This window comes from Pteropus alecto, unplaced genomic scaffold (assembly GCF_000325575.1).
Source record: "Pteropus alecto unplaced genomic scaffold, ASM32557v1 scaffold88, whole genome shotgun sequence".
Taxonomy (NCBI): domain Eukaryota; kingdom Metazoa; phylum Chordata; class Mammalia; order Chiroptera; family Pteropodidae; genus Pteropus; species Pteropus alecto.
The window spans coordinates 12499270-12514199 of NW_006494611.1; the positions used below are offsets into that span (position 1 = coordinate 12499270).

General features: G+C 35.1%; 1 protein-coding gene across 1 annotated transcript in view; it reads right to left on the minus strand.

Moving 5' to 3' along the window:
* Nucleotides 1-14930, minus strand: part of CC2D2B (coiled-coil and C2 domain containing 2B) — a 77292-nt gene that overhangs the window by 30098 nt on the left and 32264 nt on the right. Inside the window, exons 18-24 of the mRNA XM_025042347.1 lie at nt 12126-12264; nt 10792-10995; nt 6558-6650; nt 5577-5668; nt 4340-4510; nt 2827-2923; nt 1937-2046 (exon numbers count right to left, since the gene is read on the minus strand). Coding sequence (XP_024898115.1) covers nt 1937-2046; nt 2827-2923; nt 4340-4510; nt 5577-5668; nt 6558-6650; nt 10792-10995; nt 12126-12264 — 906 coding nt within the window. The remainder of the gene's footprint in view (nt 1-1936; nt 2047-2826; nt 2924-4339; nt 4511-5576; nt 5669-6557; nt 6651-10791; nt 10996-12125; nt 12265-14930) is intronic.

Here is a 14930-nt window from a genome sequence, read left to right on the forward strand (position 1 = left end):
TCTGTAATAGTGGATCACATGATTGTGGGGCAAGCAAGTCCAGAATCTGCAGAGTAGGCTAGCAAGCTGGAGGCCCAGGGAAGAGGTGCACTTCAAATCTGAATTCAGTGTGCTGGCAGAATTCCCTCTTCCTAGGCAGAGGTAAGTCTTTTTCCTATTAAGCCTTCGACTGAGACGCACGCGTGCGCGTACACACACACACACACACACACACACACGCACACGCACACGCACACGCACACACACCCTATTGGTTCCGTTTCTTTGGAGAACCCTGACTAATGCAATGTCATGCTAGAAAAGACAAAACTATGGAGGCAGTAAAAAAGCTATTGGTTCCGTTTCTTTGGAGGACCCTGACTAATGCAATGTCATTCTAGAAAAGACAAAACTATGGAGGCAGTAAAAAAGATCAGTGGTTGCCAGAGATTCTGCAGAAGAATGAAGGGATGAATAAGTGAAGCATGGAATTTTTAGGGCAGTGAAACTATACTGTGTGATACTATGGTGATAAAAACGTGTCTTTATACATTTGTCGAAACCTATAGAAAGTACAACAGAGTGAACCCTAACGGAAAACGTGGACTTCGTTTGATAGTGATATGTCACTGTTGGTCCATCAGCTGTAACAACTGTACCACTCTGATGCTGAGGAAGGCTGTGTGTGTGTGTTGCTGGGAGAGGATATATGAGCACTCTCTGTACTTTCCACTCAATTTTACTGTGAACCTAAAACTGCTCTAAAATTAATGTCTATTGATTTTTTTAAATGGGAAAAAAACAAAATCTCATTAGAAATCAGGGAATATAAGTTAAACCACAATGAGAATATCATTTTAGATCCACCATATTAGAAAAAATAATTTTAAAAATACAAAATATTATTGAACATGTGGCACAATAGGAATTTTTATATACTGCTGTTGAGAGTGTATATGGGAAAAATCACTTTAGAAAACAGTTTGGCATTATTGTAAAGTTGAAGCTGAATTCAAATACGACTTAGAAATTCCACTCCTTGATGTGAATCCTAGAGCACAGATTTTCAAAGTACCCCCTAACTAGTGGTCTCAGTAACACCTGGGAACTTATTAAATATGGAATTATCATGCCCTACCCTAGACCTACTGAATTAGAAACTATGGAAGCAGGCCCAGAAATGTTTTATAGAGCCATACAGGTGATTTCTAAATTACAAAAAAAGTTTTGAGAACTACTGTCTTATAAAGGAACTCTTGCATGTGTGCTCTAGAAAACAAGTACAAGAATGTTCAAAGCAATACTATTTGCAATAGCAAAATATTAAAACAAAGCCAAATGTGCACCAACCGGAGAAAGTATAAATAAATTACGGTATTTTAATACAGTGTAACACCATAGAGAAGTGAAAAGGAAGGAAGAAAGGGAGGCAGGACCGGAGGAAGGAAAGAAGGGAGGGAGGGAGAAAGGGAGGGAGGGAACAAAGGAAGGAGGAAGGGCTACAAGATGAACATAGATGAGTCTCTCAAAATAAGTAAAAAAACAAAACGAGACTGCAAAAGATGATTCAATTTGTATGAAGTTGCAAAACATCTACCAGTAAATACTACATAGTTAGGGACAAATATCTAAAATCATAAGGGAAGAGAGGGAATTATAAAACACAAATTCATGGTAATTATCTCGGGGGAGAAAGAAAGGGGATACAATTAGGTATTAATAATATATATTTTCTAAGCTGGAAGGTAGACACACAGATATTCATTTTATTATTTTTCCTCAAAACTTACATTTATATATACATTCTATATATTAATATCTATGTAAGAAATATTTCATAATTTAAAAGCTTAAAAAACAAAGCCTATCTCAATCATTATTTTCAATAAATGGCTCAAGAAAATAGTTTTGTTATTGCTCTTTTTTTAGGAGCTGAGAAAAATGGACTCAAACTTACATAAAATCTACTTTAATTTCCTCATTCCAGCATGGATGAGATCCACTTGCAGTACTGGTTTGGTACACAGTATGTTGAAAGGAAACTTCCACAAAAGGATGTACAGTATCCTGAAACACATAATAAATACTGACTAGATTTTTGTAATATTTTATATAGTTGATAAAAGGCAGAAGCTAGAAATTACTTGGTTACTGGCTGACAACTGGATGGCTTATTTTTTCTAGTTCTTTGAACAACCATTATTCACTTATTCATTTAATAAACATTTATTATTGGTCCTATTGAATATCAGGTACTTTTCTAGGATTCAAAGATAAATGGAACTTTCCCTTAAGAAGTTTATAGTCCATTAGGGAAAAATAAACAGGTAAACAAATAATTGCAGTGAAATATGAGAAATAAAAAAATATATTCACAGTATAAAAGTTAACTTGGGAGAGGAAATGATTAACTTTCTGGGGTAAGGACAAGCGGAGCTTCACAGAGAAAACATTGCTTGAGTTCGAGGTTAGAATCATGTGGTCAAAAATACAAAGATGTGTGCAGGCCATTCCAGGCAAAGGAAATGGCATGCCCATAGGCCTTCTAAAGCAGGTCATCTTATGATACGATACTGCTGGTGGGTGGAAAGAGATGTGGCTGACTGGTAGGTAAGGGCCAGATCATTACAGATTTTTGTAGGTATTCTAAAGAGCTTGTACCTTATTCTATAGACCCTGAAAGCAGAGGAGCAGGGATCAAAATGGTTAGAATTACGTTTTATAAAAAGAGCATCTTCACTATGTAAACTGGAAGAGATTAGAGATGGAGAGATCGCTAATAGAATCCAGTGCAATTCAAGGCAAGCATAATCAAAACTGCTCTTTACAGAATTGCTAAATATTTACCTCATTTAAGATCTCCTCTGAGGCTACAGGTGTGATTGTTCTTTTATGTCTGAGGTGAGATGTGGATGATCTCAAAGAAGTAGGCATATCCAAGGCTCTTCAGGAAAAACAATAAAGATATATTTTAATTAATTTTACTATTAGCTGGTGGAAGTGGCAGATTTTTGCCTATGTTTACGGACATGTATAATCCAGTTCTTTAGATCTTCATATTGTAGGTGGGTAGAACTAAACATTTGATAATCACTGCTCTGGAAGAGTGACTCCTAAATGCTAAAACATAGATTGGATCCATTTTATAAGTTTTCCCCAATCCTCAGCAAAAGGAAAAAAATAAGGCAAATGATACTTTGAGATTACAGCCTTCCTATATTTGGTATTGCAATATTTCTTTTACAAACTGATTATAGATATAGAAAATGGTGATGATTTTATGAGGTCATTTCACAAATCAGCCTTTGAAATGTGCCTTTGTTTTGAGAATACCAATTCTATTAAATAAATAAGGTTGTAGTTTATAAAAAGCAAAATTTTTTCATATGCAGAATTCACAGGATGTGGCAAACATAAAATAAGCAAGTGCAGCACATATGCGCTAAACATAAATAAAGAGGGATACTTAAGATTGCTGAGGTACCTGGGCACTAAATATTCACAACACATGAACCATACACAAGATTAAATAGATAAGAGACACTCAATATTCAGAATACACTTAAATATATATGAGTATTTAATATTTATGATGCATTAATTTGGCTACCAAAAAGTGATACCCATTCTGGTCCCACATATCTTCTGCCCAAGAAACACAAAATCCCTGAGTGCATGCAGAAGAGATAGGTAAGATCTGATTTTTGCAAAAGTCATCCAAAATGATAAATCCAAAACAGAGCCTACTCTCATCAATGTTCTACTTCTAGTACTGAGAGGGACCAATGGCAAAGGATAGTACAGCTGGCAACAGCAGCCTCCCAAGTTTTCACAATAGGGAATAGGGACAAAAGGCATTTATGGGATATAGCACTCAAAAATATACATGTTAAAGTCAATTTGGACAAACACACAGAGACTAGTAGAGTGGGGGACGAGAGGGGAGATAGATGGAGTAAAGGGGGTCAAATATAGGGGCATAAAGGGAGGGTGAAGTAGGTAAAGGGGATCAAATATACGGTGACTGAAGGAAACTGGACTTTGGGTGGTGAACACATAACAGAATATACAGATGTCAAATGGTAATGTACACTTGAAAATTATATAATTGTATTAACCAATGTTACCCCAATAAACTTAATTTAAAAAACAAGTCAATTTGGGTATCTCAAACTTCTGAAAACTCTTAATACATAGCAATGACAGTAAGCTTGGCTATCCAAATGAAGATTTCAACTTTCATTTAGTTTCTATATATGGAGCATTAATAAAGTGCAAATTTTTGCAAACTGGACAGGATGGAAATTTACATTTAAGATAGATCTTTTGAAACTCTAAAAACTGATGTATATTACCTTACCTATTAATTGTTGTTTTCCTGCTAGGAATATTATAAGCCCTCAGTATTCTGACAAGTATCTTGATATCTCCATCACAAATAGTTTGTGCTACCACCTTTTTCCTTTCTTTCCTCTGAGGCTTTAACTTTCTTCGCCGTTCAACAAGCTTACAAACAGCATTTGTCAACTGGCTAAAGAGTAAAAGTGATCAGCTGCATATATACAAGATAACAGATTTAAAAGATATCAGTTTTTAAAATTAATTATTATAAATAAGGCCATTATTTTGAGCCATATTCTCTCCACTGCAGAGGGAAGACAGAATTGTCTTAAGCCCAAGAAAGGAATCATTTTCTGAGCATAGAAGGGATGCAATGTTCACTCTCATGTTGAGGGAATGTGATTGCCCCATGCCCTTTGAGAACATGATCCAAGAAGAGACAAGGGCATGGAGAGGCAGTTCCATGAAACATCATGTTCTTTCAGAATATTTTTCCTTCAGAAATCATTCTCTTAAAAGTGGTTAGAAACTCAACTTTTCTACATAGATCCAAAATAAAAGTTAGTTATACACGCTGTCAACCCTGGTAACATAAATCCACGAAATTATAGCTTTATGGTCAACTCATTCCCACCTCCCACCCCACCCTGCACCGCCCCCAAGACTGAAAATAAAATATAATAGATTTCACCATCCTAAACCAATTAAAACCTTATTGGAAATACTAAGGACAAGCAAGTGGCCCCAAGGAGGTTCTCAGAACCTTAGCAGCCCTGCTTCTGTTCCTATTAACCCTGAGTTTCACAGATAGGGCAGTATGAGAATAGTTACTCCGGCCAAAGAAAGGCTCCCCAACCCTCGTAGAGCTGAGGATTCACAGCTTTGAAAGGGATAGATTAGAAGCTCAGTTTGTTGTGCTACCAGCAACAATTTTTCCACTAACAGTCTCAGGCCAGGAAAATCTTAGGGCAAAACAAATTTGGGACAAAAGTGTTTTTTTCTTTCTTGCCCTAAAAACTATCAATAAGTAGAGGGTTAAAAACTAAAATACTATACAAATGAAAACATAAATATAGATTATGTCAGAAACGCAATATTAAAATGACCAAATATAGTTTAAGTCACTATATTTCACTTCATGCTTTTTAACTTCATCTTTTGAGATGTAGCAATATAAAAATAAAGAACTTATTAGAGGACTTTGAAGGTATCAGCTTAAAGCTTTATATTTCATACTTAATAATTTCAGTATGTACCTTGCAGATACAATTTCTTCATAATCAGCCACAATATCTGATAAGTTAAATTTGCTAACTTTGACAATTCTTTTCATTATCAACCTTCTCATCTACAAAAAAATTTCAGAATTAAAAAATGCATAGTTTATAATTTAAGATCAAGTATTTACAATGCTACTGGTGCCACTATTTTTTTTACCCCTAATTTTTGCAAACAATGCATGAAAAGGAGGATTGGACAAGTGAAAATATGGTTCTGTTTGCTTTCCTTATTAAAATCATTCCTAACTCTCACAGTAACGTCACACCAAAGCAAGTTTTTTTTCTCTCTACTTTTTCCTGTCTTTCTACATCCCTTTCACGTCACCTTAAATTCTGGTCTCATCTCTTTTTCCATCTAACTCATAGTACACATGGACAGAACCAGTTTCACCAAAGGTAGATGATCATCCTGTGAATGCATTTCTATAACAGCTATTTGTAATAGATATGAATCCTGATCAACAAACTCAAAGAAATGTGATCACATTTCTGTTATTTCCTTTGAGTCAGTTCTATTCTGACTTTAAGCTCTTTCATTCCTTCATCCCCTGAACTGTTGTCGTCTACAACATTATGAGTTAACTAGTAAAAGTAAGGATTCTGGAAAAATGCTAGTGTATTTCTCAAAGTAAACTTTAAGGGTCAAAAAGAGATGGAAGTCTTTAATGTTTATGTTTAAACAGAAAAGGTTGGGATGTATGTTAATAATGAGTTTGCTGTCCATTGAAGTAACCTCTGTCTCAACAATGTAGATCAACAGTGTACATTTACAGATGGTAAACAGTTAATTCTGAAAAGAAAATGAACAGAACAGAACAAAGAAGTGATCAGAAAGAGGTGATGAATAAGCATATTTGTCCATCTGACTCTTTGGGAAGAGTATAGTATACATCCAGCAGATCAGTTTTCACAAAAGTAATTGCAAACATATTGATAATACCATTTTGTTGTTGTTACCTTTTTCAGAAAATTGGCAGAACTAATCCTTTGTGCGGTAATAGAATTCACATCTGAAATGGACATATCCTTCTCTATCTGACTTTCATATTCCTAAACAGAGAATTAAGTTAGTTTTACTTATTGACTGTGATGGAGTTCAGATATGACATGCTGCAATAAATATTAACTATTCATTTCAGTTCATGTGTAGGAGACATTGGCAACACTCTGGCACTGACAGGAAAAACATTTATTTCAGATTCTCCCACTGAGAGTTAGCTAAGAATAGTTTATGATTATATTTTGTTTGCTTCTAGGATAAGGTTCATTCATCTTTTAAAATAGAGCAACGATTGAGAAAAGTGAAGATGACTGAGAAATATTCTTTATGTATGCATTTACTCGGCAATCACTAAAAACAAAACAAATGTGAAGTAAGATAATGGTCAGGAGAGTGGCCTTTGGAGTTATGTAGTCCTGGGTTCGAGTTGGCCCTGACATTTATTAACTGTGTGGTTCGAGAGAATATTGACTAACTGCTGCAGACTTCAGTTTCCTCTTTTGTAATGATGATGATGATGATAATAATAATAATATCACTACCACTTACGTCACGGGACTGTCATAAGACTTAACTGAAACAATATCTGTAAAGTGCATGACACATAGCAAATAGTCAGTATGTACTGACAATAATCAATTAATTTTACATCTGGCAGTTGGTATAAGATTATCTGTCAGAATGCTTCTTCTATATAATTTGGAATATATTTGCATCTGTTATATCTGCATTTGTGGGATAAATCACTAATGCACATTGAAATCATTTTACATTATAGATACTGTTAAAGACTAAACAAAAATAATGAAGTAGAAACTTTAGAACTTTTAGTCATGTTACAATGGGCACTCTATAATTGGAAAGTAATTAATTTTGTTCTAATTATCTACAAGAAATCTTGAATTCTGTTGGCAAATAATGATTTTTACTTAAGAGCATATTAATATTTCATATCACTTTACTTACTTTTTAGTCTTAATTTATAGGAGTTACCTAAATACTTTGGATATTAATTTTTGTTATGTGTGTTGCAAATATCTTTTATTCAAAGGTTCCAGAGATGAGGGAGTAGACATCTTTAGGTGGCCATTATTCTGCTGACCACAATGAATTAGATTAAGTTGAATCACTGAGTCAGAATGGCAACAACTACATTTCTCCACTGTGGAGGTTCAATTTTTCTTTTGTAATACAAGTAGGTATTCATTTTTAAAAATGGATATTATATTCAATGAATTGATTGTCACAGTTTGCTGTAGAGTCTCTCGTTTTCCATGTAGACAAATGTATTTTCTGCAAACGAGAACAGTTTTTCTCTTCTTTTCCAATTCTAATTTCTTTCCTCTCTTTTCTTTCTTCTTTTTAGCTTAATGCATTGGCTCTTACTAGTAGAGAGGATAGTGGGCATCTTTATGTTGTTGAGCTTAATGGAGAAACTGATGTTTAGCCATTAAGTATAATGTTTGTGTAGGAGTCTATGAAGACAAAAATTTCTGATCATGATCCTTATACCAAACTCAGTTTCAGAGCCACACAGAAAACAGGGTATTGAATTATCATCAAGGTGTAGATTATACGGGATAGATTTTCCAGAACACAGGAAAGCTGGAGACAGAGAATTTGCTCAGGGATATCTGGGCACTGGCTCTTTTTCTTCTCTTGAAAGATGATATGGCTTTAGTGACCTTGACTTGGGTTCAAGAACCAGAAATTCCAATGTTTGTAAACATTCCTTTAAATGGAAGTGTATTTACCATGTAAGTATTAAATCTTCTCGAGTGGTGATATAAACCTTGCCTATGTTGTACAGGTTTTTTGTTTTGTTTTGTTTGTTTAGCTATGGTCAACCCTTACTCTGTATGGACATGTCACAAGAAGCTTACTCCCCATCAGGGTACCAGAGCCCAGGAAAAACCAACATCAAAATTTGTTGCAGCTGTTTGGCACTATGTCCTACCTGGCCTCTGTATGTCTGCATCCCAGGCTAACTGAATCTGAAACTTAATCATCCAGTGGATATATAGATAGTCCCTTCCTGACTTTTCCCCTATTCCTTCGTTTCTACAGTTAACCCAAAATGCTTCTTTTCAATGCAGTTTACATCAGCAGAAAAACCCAAAACATTGAAACATTCTTAATCATTTAAAAGAAATTCTCTTCTGATTCTAGTAGGCTAAGAACTTGAGCATGAATGAGCACTGAATTTATTAAATACTTTTTGTGTATTTACTAAGAAGAGCATATTTTTTTCCTTCCTTCCTTAATTTTTGTTAATGTGGTAAATTATATCAATAGACTCCCTAATTAAGTTAGCTCTCTTATTTGGAAATAAACTCTAGTAGATTATGGTGTGTAATTATATATTTATACACAACACTCTGCTTTTCAATTTGTTAAAATTTTATTAGTAATTTTATATCTATGCTCATAAGTGAAATTGATCTAAAATGATCATTTCTTGCTCTTCTTGCCCAATTTTGGGATGAAGGTCCTATCAGCCTCAAAAAATGAGTTGGGTTATTTTTCCTCTTTTTCGGTTCTCTGAATATTTTGTATAATAAAAATTAGCAAAGCCACTAGTTTCAAAAACAGAATCTATTTCTTTTTTATGATGTTATATCCTCAATTATGCTGAGCATTGTGCTTTGCCTGTAGTCGTTTAGAGACTGTAGAACTGGATTCAATCATTGGGGTGTAGCCAGAGGAAACGGAATAACTTCACAGCTATTCTAAGCCAAGGCGTTCTCACTCTGGTTTACTAATTGAAGTTCCTAAGGTCTCAAAACAGGAAACTAACCAGAATTAAAAGCTGAGAAATGCTTTCTGAAGCTATATACCAACTGGCCTTTTCATGACCATATCTATTTCTACTTATTCATCTTTGTGAAAATAATGAGTTACCTGCAACACTTGTCTTTATACGACTATAGTAGTCATATGTACTAACTAGTGCTATGACATTGTCATTGAAAAATCATTAATTTGCATTTCCCCTGTCACCTCTGAGCCATAACAAAACTGTTTCTCATACAATTCATTTGGTTCAGATCATAAATGACCTCTTATTACAGCTTGAGTTTTAAATGTAATGTGTTCCTTATAGTTTTGTTTACGTCTCCTCTAAATTAAGGTATAAAAGCTAATGGATAGCTCAGCAACAATCTAGATAATAAGAACAAATGTACACTATTTTTAAAAATAACTTGTACTATTTTTACTATTAAGTGACTTATTGCAATTTCCCTTCAGTCCAGAGTAAGATGAAAACAAATATCAAAGAGTTTATCAGTTTTTTCCTTATTAATTGATAATTCTCTAAAGTTAAATTAATAAACCTATTAGCATAAGGCACTCACTCTTCCTGACTCTTAAGATGTATAAACCTCACTATCCTTCCTCAGAATCTGGTATCTTTATCTAAGTTGGCTGACATCACCTTACAGTGGTAATTTACTGTGTAGGCATTTTCTTCAGTGATGGAACACTAATTTCTTTCTTCTTGAACCATCTTTTAGCAAGTTCAAGTGCTATGATTACTACAATTAGTTATTTCTACAAGAATTGGCTCTTACAATCTATTATTTTCAGACACAGTGGTGTACTAGTAAATGTTTAACAACCAGTTCTCTGAGACGGAAAGGGGAGACCCAATTTTGAAGCATTTGCTGATTTATGGTATAAATATCCCACCCCCCGGGAACAAATCTAAAGCAACCAACATGAAGCCATTGAAGGTGGAGCTGGGAAGAGGGGTAAACAATAGCTTCACTGGCTGGTGACAGCAGGCTTCAGCATAGCATCCCCACACAGCATAAGACTTTCTTTTTTCCTCACATTTTAAAGTTTCTGAAATTGAGGTGTGCTTTATAATGTGTAAGTTTAATATGGCAGGGTGTTTCTCTCCCTTATCTCTAAAGCTGCTTTTAAATTGGTGATGTATTTTATAATAGCAAAAAATATAATATTGACATAAATTTATAATATACCTGAAGGATTTTGGCTGTGAAATAGGTTGTTTGAACAACTACTAAGGTAATTTCTGGAATTTGGGAGATCTGTACATTTTTAATGCCTAAAAAAGGGGGGTGGGAATCTGTCTATGAGTTTAAAAAAATGAAATTAAGACAGTTTTAAAGCAGCAAAATATTAACTTATCATATAATAAGTCATATTGAAATAGTAACCAAGTACCTGGAAGACTAAATCTGGAATCTCTCTGTCATACGGAGGCATCTGCTGCAGAAGGAAAACATCTAATTGACCTGCATTTCTAAGTTGCAATAGCTGGAAACGTTTACTCTTTTTCATTTCTTCTTCAGAAACAAAGTTAAATTCATCTTGCAACTGTTCAAGACGAAAATACTTAGGAATATCCTGCCCTTTGTGTTTCATGTACTGTAAACATAAATAAGTAGAGTTTGTACTCAAAATATTAATTTTTTTTAATTCAAGAATTATTTCAAAACAGTTTTTTCTCCTTAACTGTGAGATGTGGGACTTGTCATATAAGAAGGAAATGGAACAACTGAATCTGTACAGAGAAAGATTCTGAAAAAAAAAAATACAGAATCCAGCCTCTCTGGCTCCCAAACTTTTCCTGGTCATGAGTTACACAGAAAATGAAAATATTTGTATTGCACACTGAAATATGAGACTGTTTTTATCTGGTTGCCCTAAGAGTTGAAAGAGGGTCATTCTTTCTGTATACCTGTAAGTAATTCAGAGTATCAGTTAAGAAGCTCTGATCTAGAGAAACCTAATTGCAATATCTATTTATGCATCGCTTTATTCAATAAATGCGAATGAGATACGTGGTACATGCAAGGAAGAGTGCTCGTTGCCATAGGAGAGACAAAGATTTATTAGCTGTAGTTCCCCAAGGAAGAGAACACATGAAAGAATAACTACAGCATAAGGCAGAATGATGTTAGAGCCATCAAAGTTTATGAAGAAAAAATAAAAAGTTGACAGGAGGGCAAGGAAAGAAGAGCCCATTTCTAACAGGTTACTAGAGAAGCATTTATCAGACTTCCGGGTGAGTAAGACAGCCGCTATGGGTGGCCTTTTAGGCAGAGGGAATAACATGAATAAAGGTGCAAAGAAGCACGTTCGGGGCACCAGAGAGGTTCAGTTGGCTATGAGGAAGTGAAAAGAAAACAGAGTCTTTGAGGAAAGAAGCGTGTCTATAAGTCATCTTTATATCCCTGGAATTCAATAATATGGCTGGCACTCTGCAGCTGTACAACAGATGTGAGCCTGAAGGTCAGCCTGAAGGATGTGCTGTGGGCTGCTAAGCAGTGACACAGCACTAACCATCAGGCCTCAGGTAGTAATTATTTCAGTTACTGAATTTTTCGTTGCCTTTACAATATTGTAACCTGGCTGGAAACTGTGTCTATCCACAGATTTACCTTTATATGACTCCTTATGCCTAGAAAAATGTACAGCAAACGATGGAGGAGTAAAAAGGAGTCATGTTTAGGAAATAGAATATATTTACCGTATTGATATTTGCTATAACTTACCATAATAAATTCCATTAAATCAGAATATTCTGGATTATTTGGGTCAATTCTGACTTCATTTGCCCATTCAAAAAGCTTCTGTGTATTAACAAGCCATGGAATTCCAGGAACGCCTCTTGCATCTATATTCCTTAACACACTAACACAGAGCAAAATATTTTGTAAATTTGTATCCAGTATGCAGGTTATACATCTGTTATATAGGGTAAAACCTACCCATTTCAGATAATTGAAGATAAAACCTATCCATTCCCACCATTTAAAGATAAAATGGAAGATTTAGATGTGATATCTTTTCTGGTTCTTCTCATATTCTAATTTGTATCGTAGTATGTTGACAAATGTCTACCCGCTCCTTTAAGAGATCATAAGTTTCTTAAGGGTAAAGTCTGTAAATCTTCATCTTTGTCATCTCCATGCCATGTAGTAGCTAAAACACAGGAGATGCTGAAGTGAATAGTGCTTATTTGGATGCATCCTGTAAATCCTGAGCACAGTAACTTATTAAACATTTTATTTCCATAGGATGCACAATATTGAAATTTAACTAAGATATTCGCTTAAGCAAAATTAATAAAATCTACAATATAAAAAGAATCTTTAGGCTATAGCTTTACAGTTGAAACAAAATATAACTGGGAAGTACGTGCCAAAAGCGTATCTTTTGTTTGGTCATAGGAGGTCATCTTCAGAAGTCAGAGATCTATAAAAGATATGGTAGACTCATCACTGGTGGCCTTAGCTATAGGCTAAGTGTAGAAGGAATTCGACCCTAAATAGTAACTGTTTCTTTCAAGTCATCAATTACTCCAGTTCTATATCTCTGTCATCATAGATAATCTGTCTCATCATGTGTAATTAGAGGGATTTTGGACTAGAAGATTTCGAAGATCTTTCCTATAAATTACTTAAGAAAAGTTCCAGTCTATCGACTGGATTCTAGAAATACAGTTCTGACTCAGTTTCAATAATATCTTAGTCCAAACATGGACACACATTTTGCACTGTCTACTTTCCATCAACATCTATTCATATTTTTAGGACAAATCTTTGGAAGTTATTGCCAACAAAGCCAATGCCTGGTATGATAGGATGTAAGCAAAATTACAAATGAGTGGAGGAGTTTGAGTAGTCTTCCTTTCTTTAATTACCATTTCTGCCCTCATATTTGAACTGTTTTGATATTTTTGTCATAAGAGATCTCTAGGGCTTGACACTTTTGACACCATCATAAAACAAATTTTCCTTCTCCTAGGAACAGTCTTAGCCCAGGTACCTTAGAAAACAAAGCCTGAGGCAAAGGATAAATATTAATGAATAGATTAGGGAGTGAAACTTATACCATTGTAAGCATTAAAAAAAAACTGTAATTAGATTTCAACATAGTCCCAAGATTTCTGCCTCAGAGAAAGTAACAAAAACTTCAGAACATCTCCTGCCCGTGCTATACTGACTCCTCCAGCTGCCCCTATAGGTGTTTATCTGTGGGCTGTGGCAAAATCCCTCTGTCTTCTGCACTCCCTCCACCACAACCAAACACCAATCAAGTAACACAATTGAGTGGCAATAAGTGTGCTCACAGTGTTGTATAACTACCATCACTACCTACTTCCAGAATTTTTTCATCATTCTAAACAGAAATTCTGTACCATTCAACAGTAACTCCCCAGTCCTCCCACCTCCCAGCCGCTGACTTTCTATCTCTAGGAATTAAGCAAAAATTTTTAAAGTTACCAGGGAGTAAAGACAAAATGGCTACAAAACATCAACATTTGGACTGACAGTTGACTTTTAAATAGCAACAATAAATCCAGAAGATAATGCAATTAGAGCTTCCAAGTGTTAAGGGAAAATGAATTAGCCTCAAACTATATATCAACCTAAACTATTATTCAAGAATCAAGGCAAAATAAAGATATTTTCAGACATACAAAGACTAAACAAATTTCCTAGCTACAGAAACTGATGGAAAAAAGTCACTGAAAGAGTAGGCTTTCAGCAAGAAAAGTAAATCCAGAATGAAAGTGTGGGAGACAAGAAACGGGAAAACATAAGTGTCAATTAACCACATCAGAAAATGTAATTAACTTGTGAGTATAAGAAAAATTGTCTTATGTTTTAAAAATATGTTAAATGAAAACTATAGACAATAATAGTTGAGACTGGAGAGGTTTGTTTAATATGGTATTAAAACATTCTAAGATCTTCTTTTGGTTCACTGCTTTATCCCTAGCTGTCAATATTTGATGAATGAAATAATGAATGAATGAATGAATGAATGAGTGAATCAGTAAAAAAAAAGAATACTTTCAGATCACCTTTGGCTCCATGCGCTGACTCTCACAAGTCAGTCTTACCTTTTGATGCACCCATCTCAGGTTCCTAGAACCACAGTGCAGCACCCAACAGTGCAGAACCACAGTGCAGAACCACAGTGCAGAAGCACAGTGCAGAAGCACAGTGCAGAACCACAGTGCAGCACCCAACAGTGCAGAAGCACAGTGCAGAACCACAGTGCAGCACCCAACAGCACCCACTCAGGTTCCTAGAACCACAGTGCAGCACCCAGTGCAGCATTCAACGCCCAAAACTATGGAAGACAGTTCTGTAGCGTCCCTCTCTGATCTCAGAAGTCCCGGTTATAAACTTTTACTTTGAGGTAACTTCTTTAGAGGGCTCTGGACTTTGAAAACCTCTCTAGCAATTCACTCCCTGTTGAAATCTGTCATTTGTTTTAATCCTTCATAGAACTGCTTTCAATCTTTTGTAAAACTGAGTTCCAAGTAACTGGAACTAAGTGCAGCA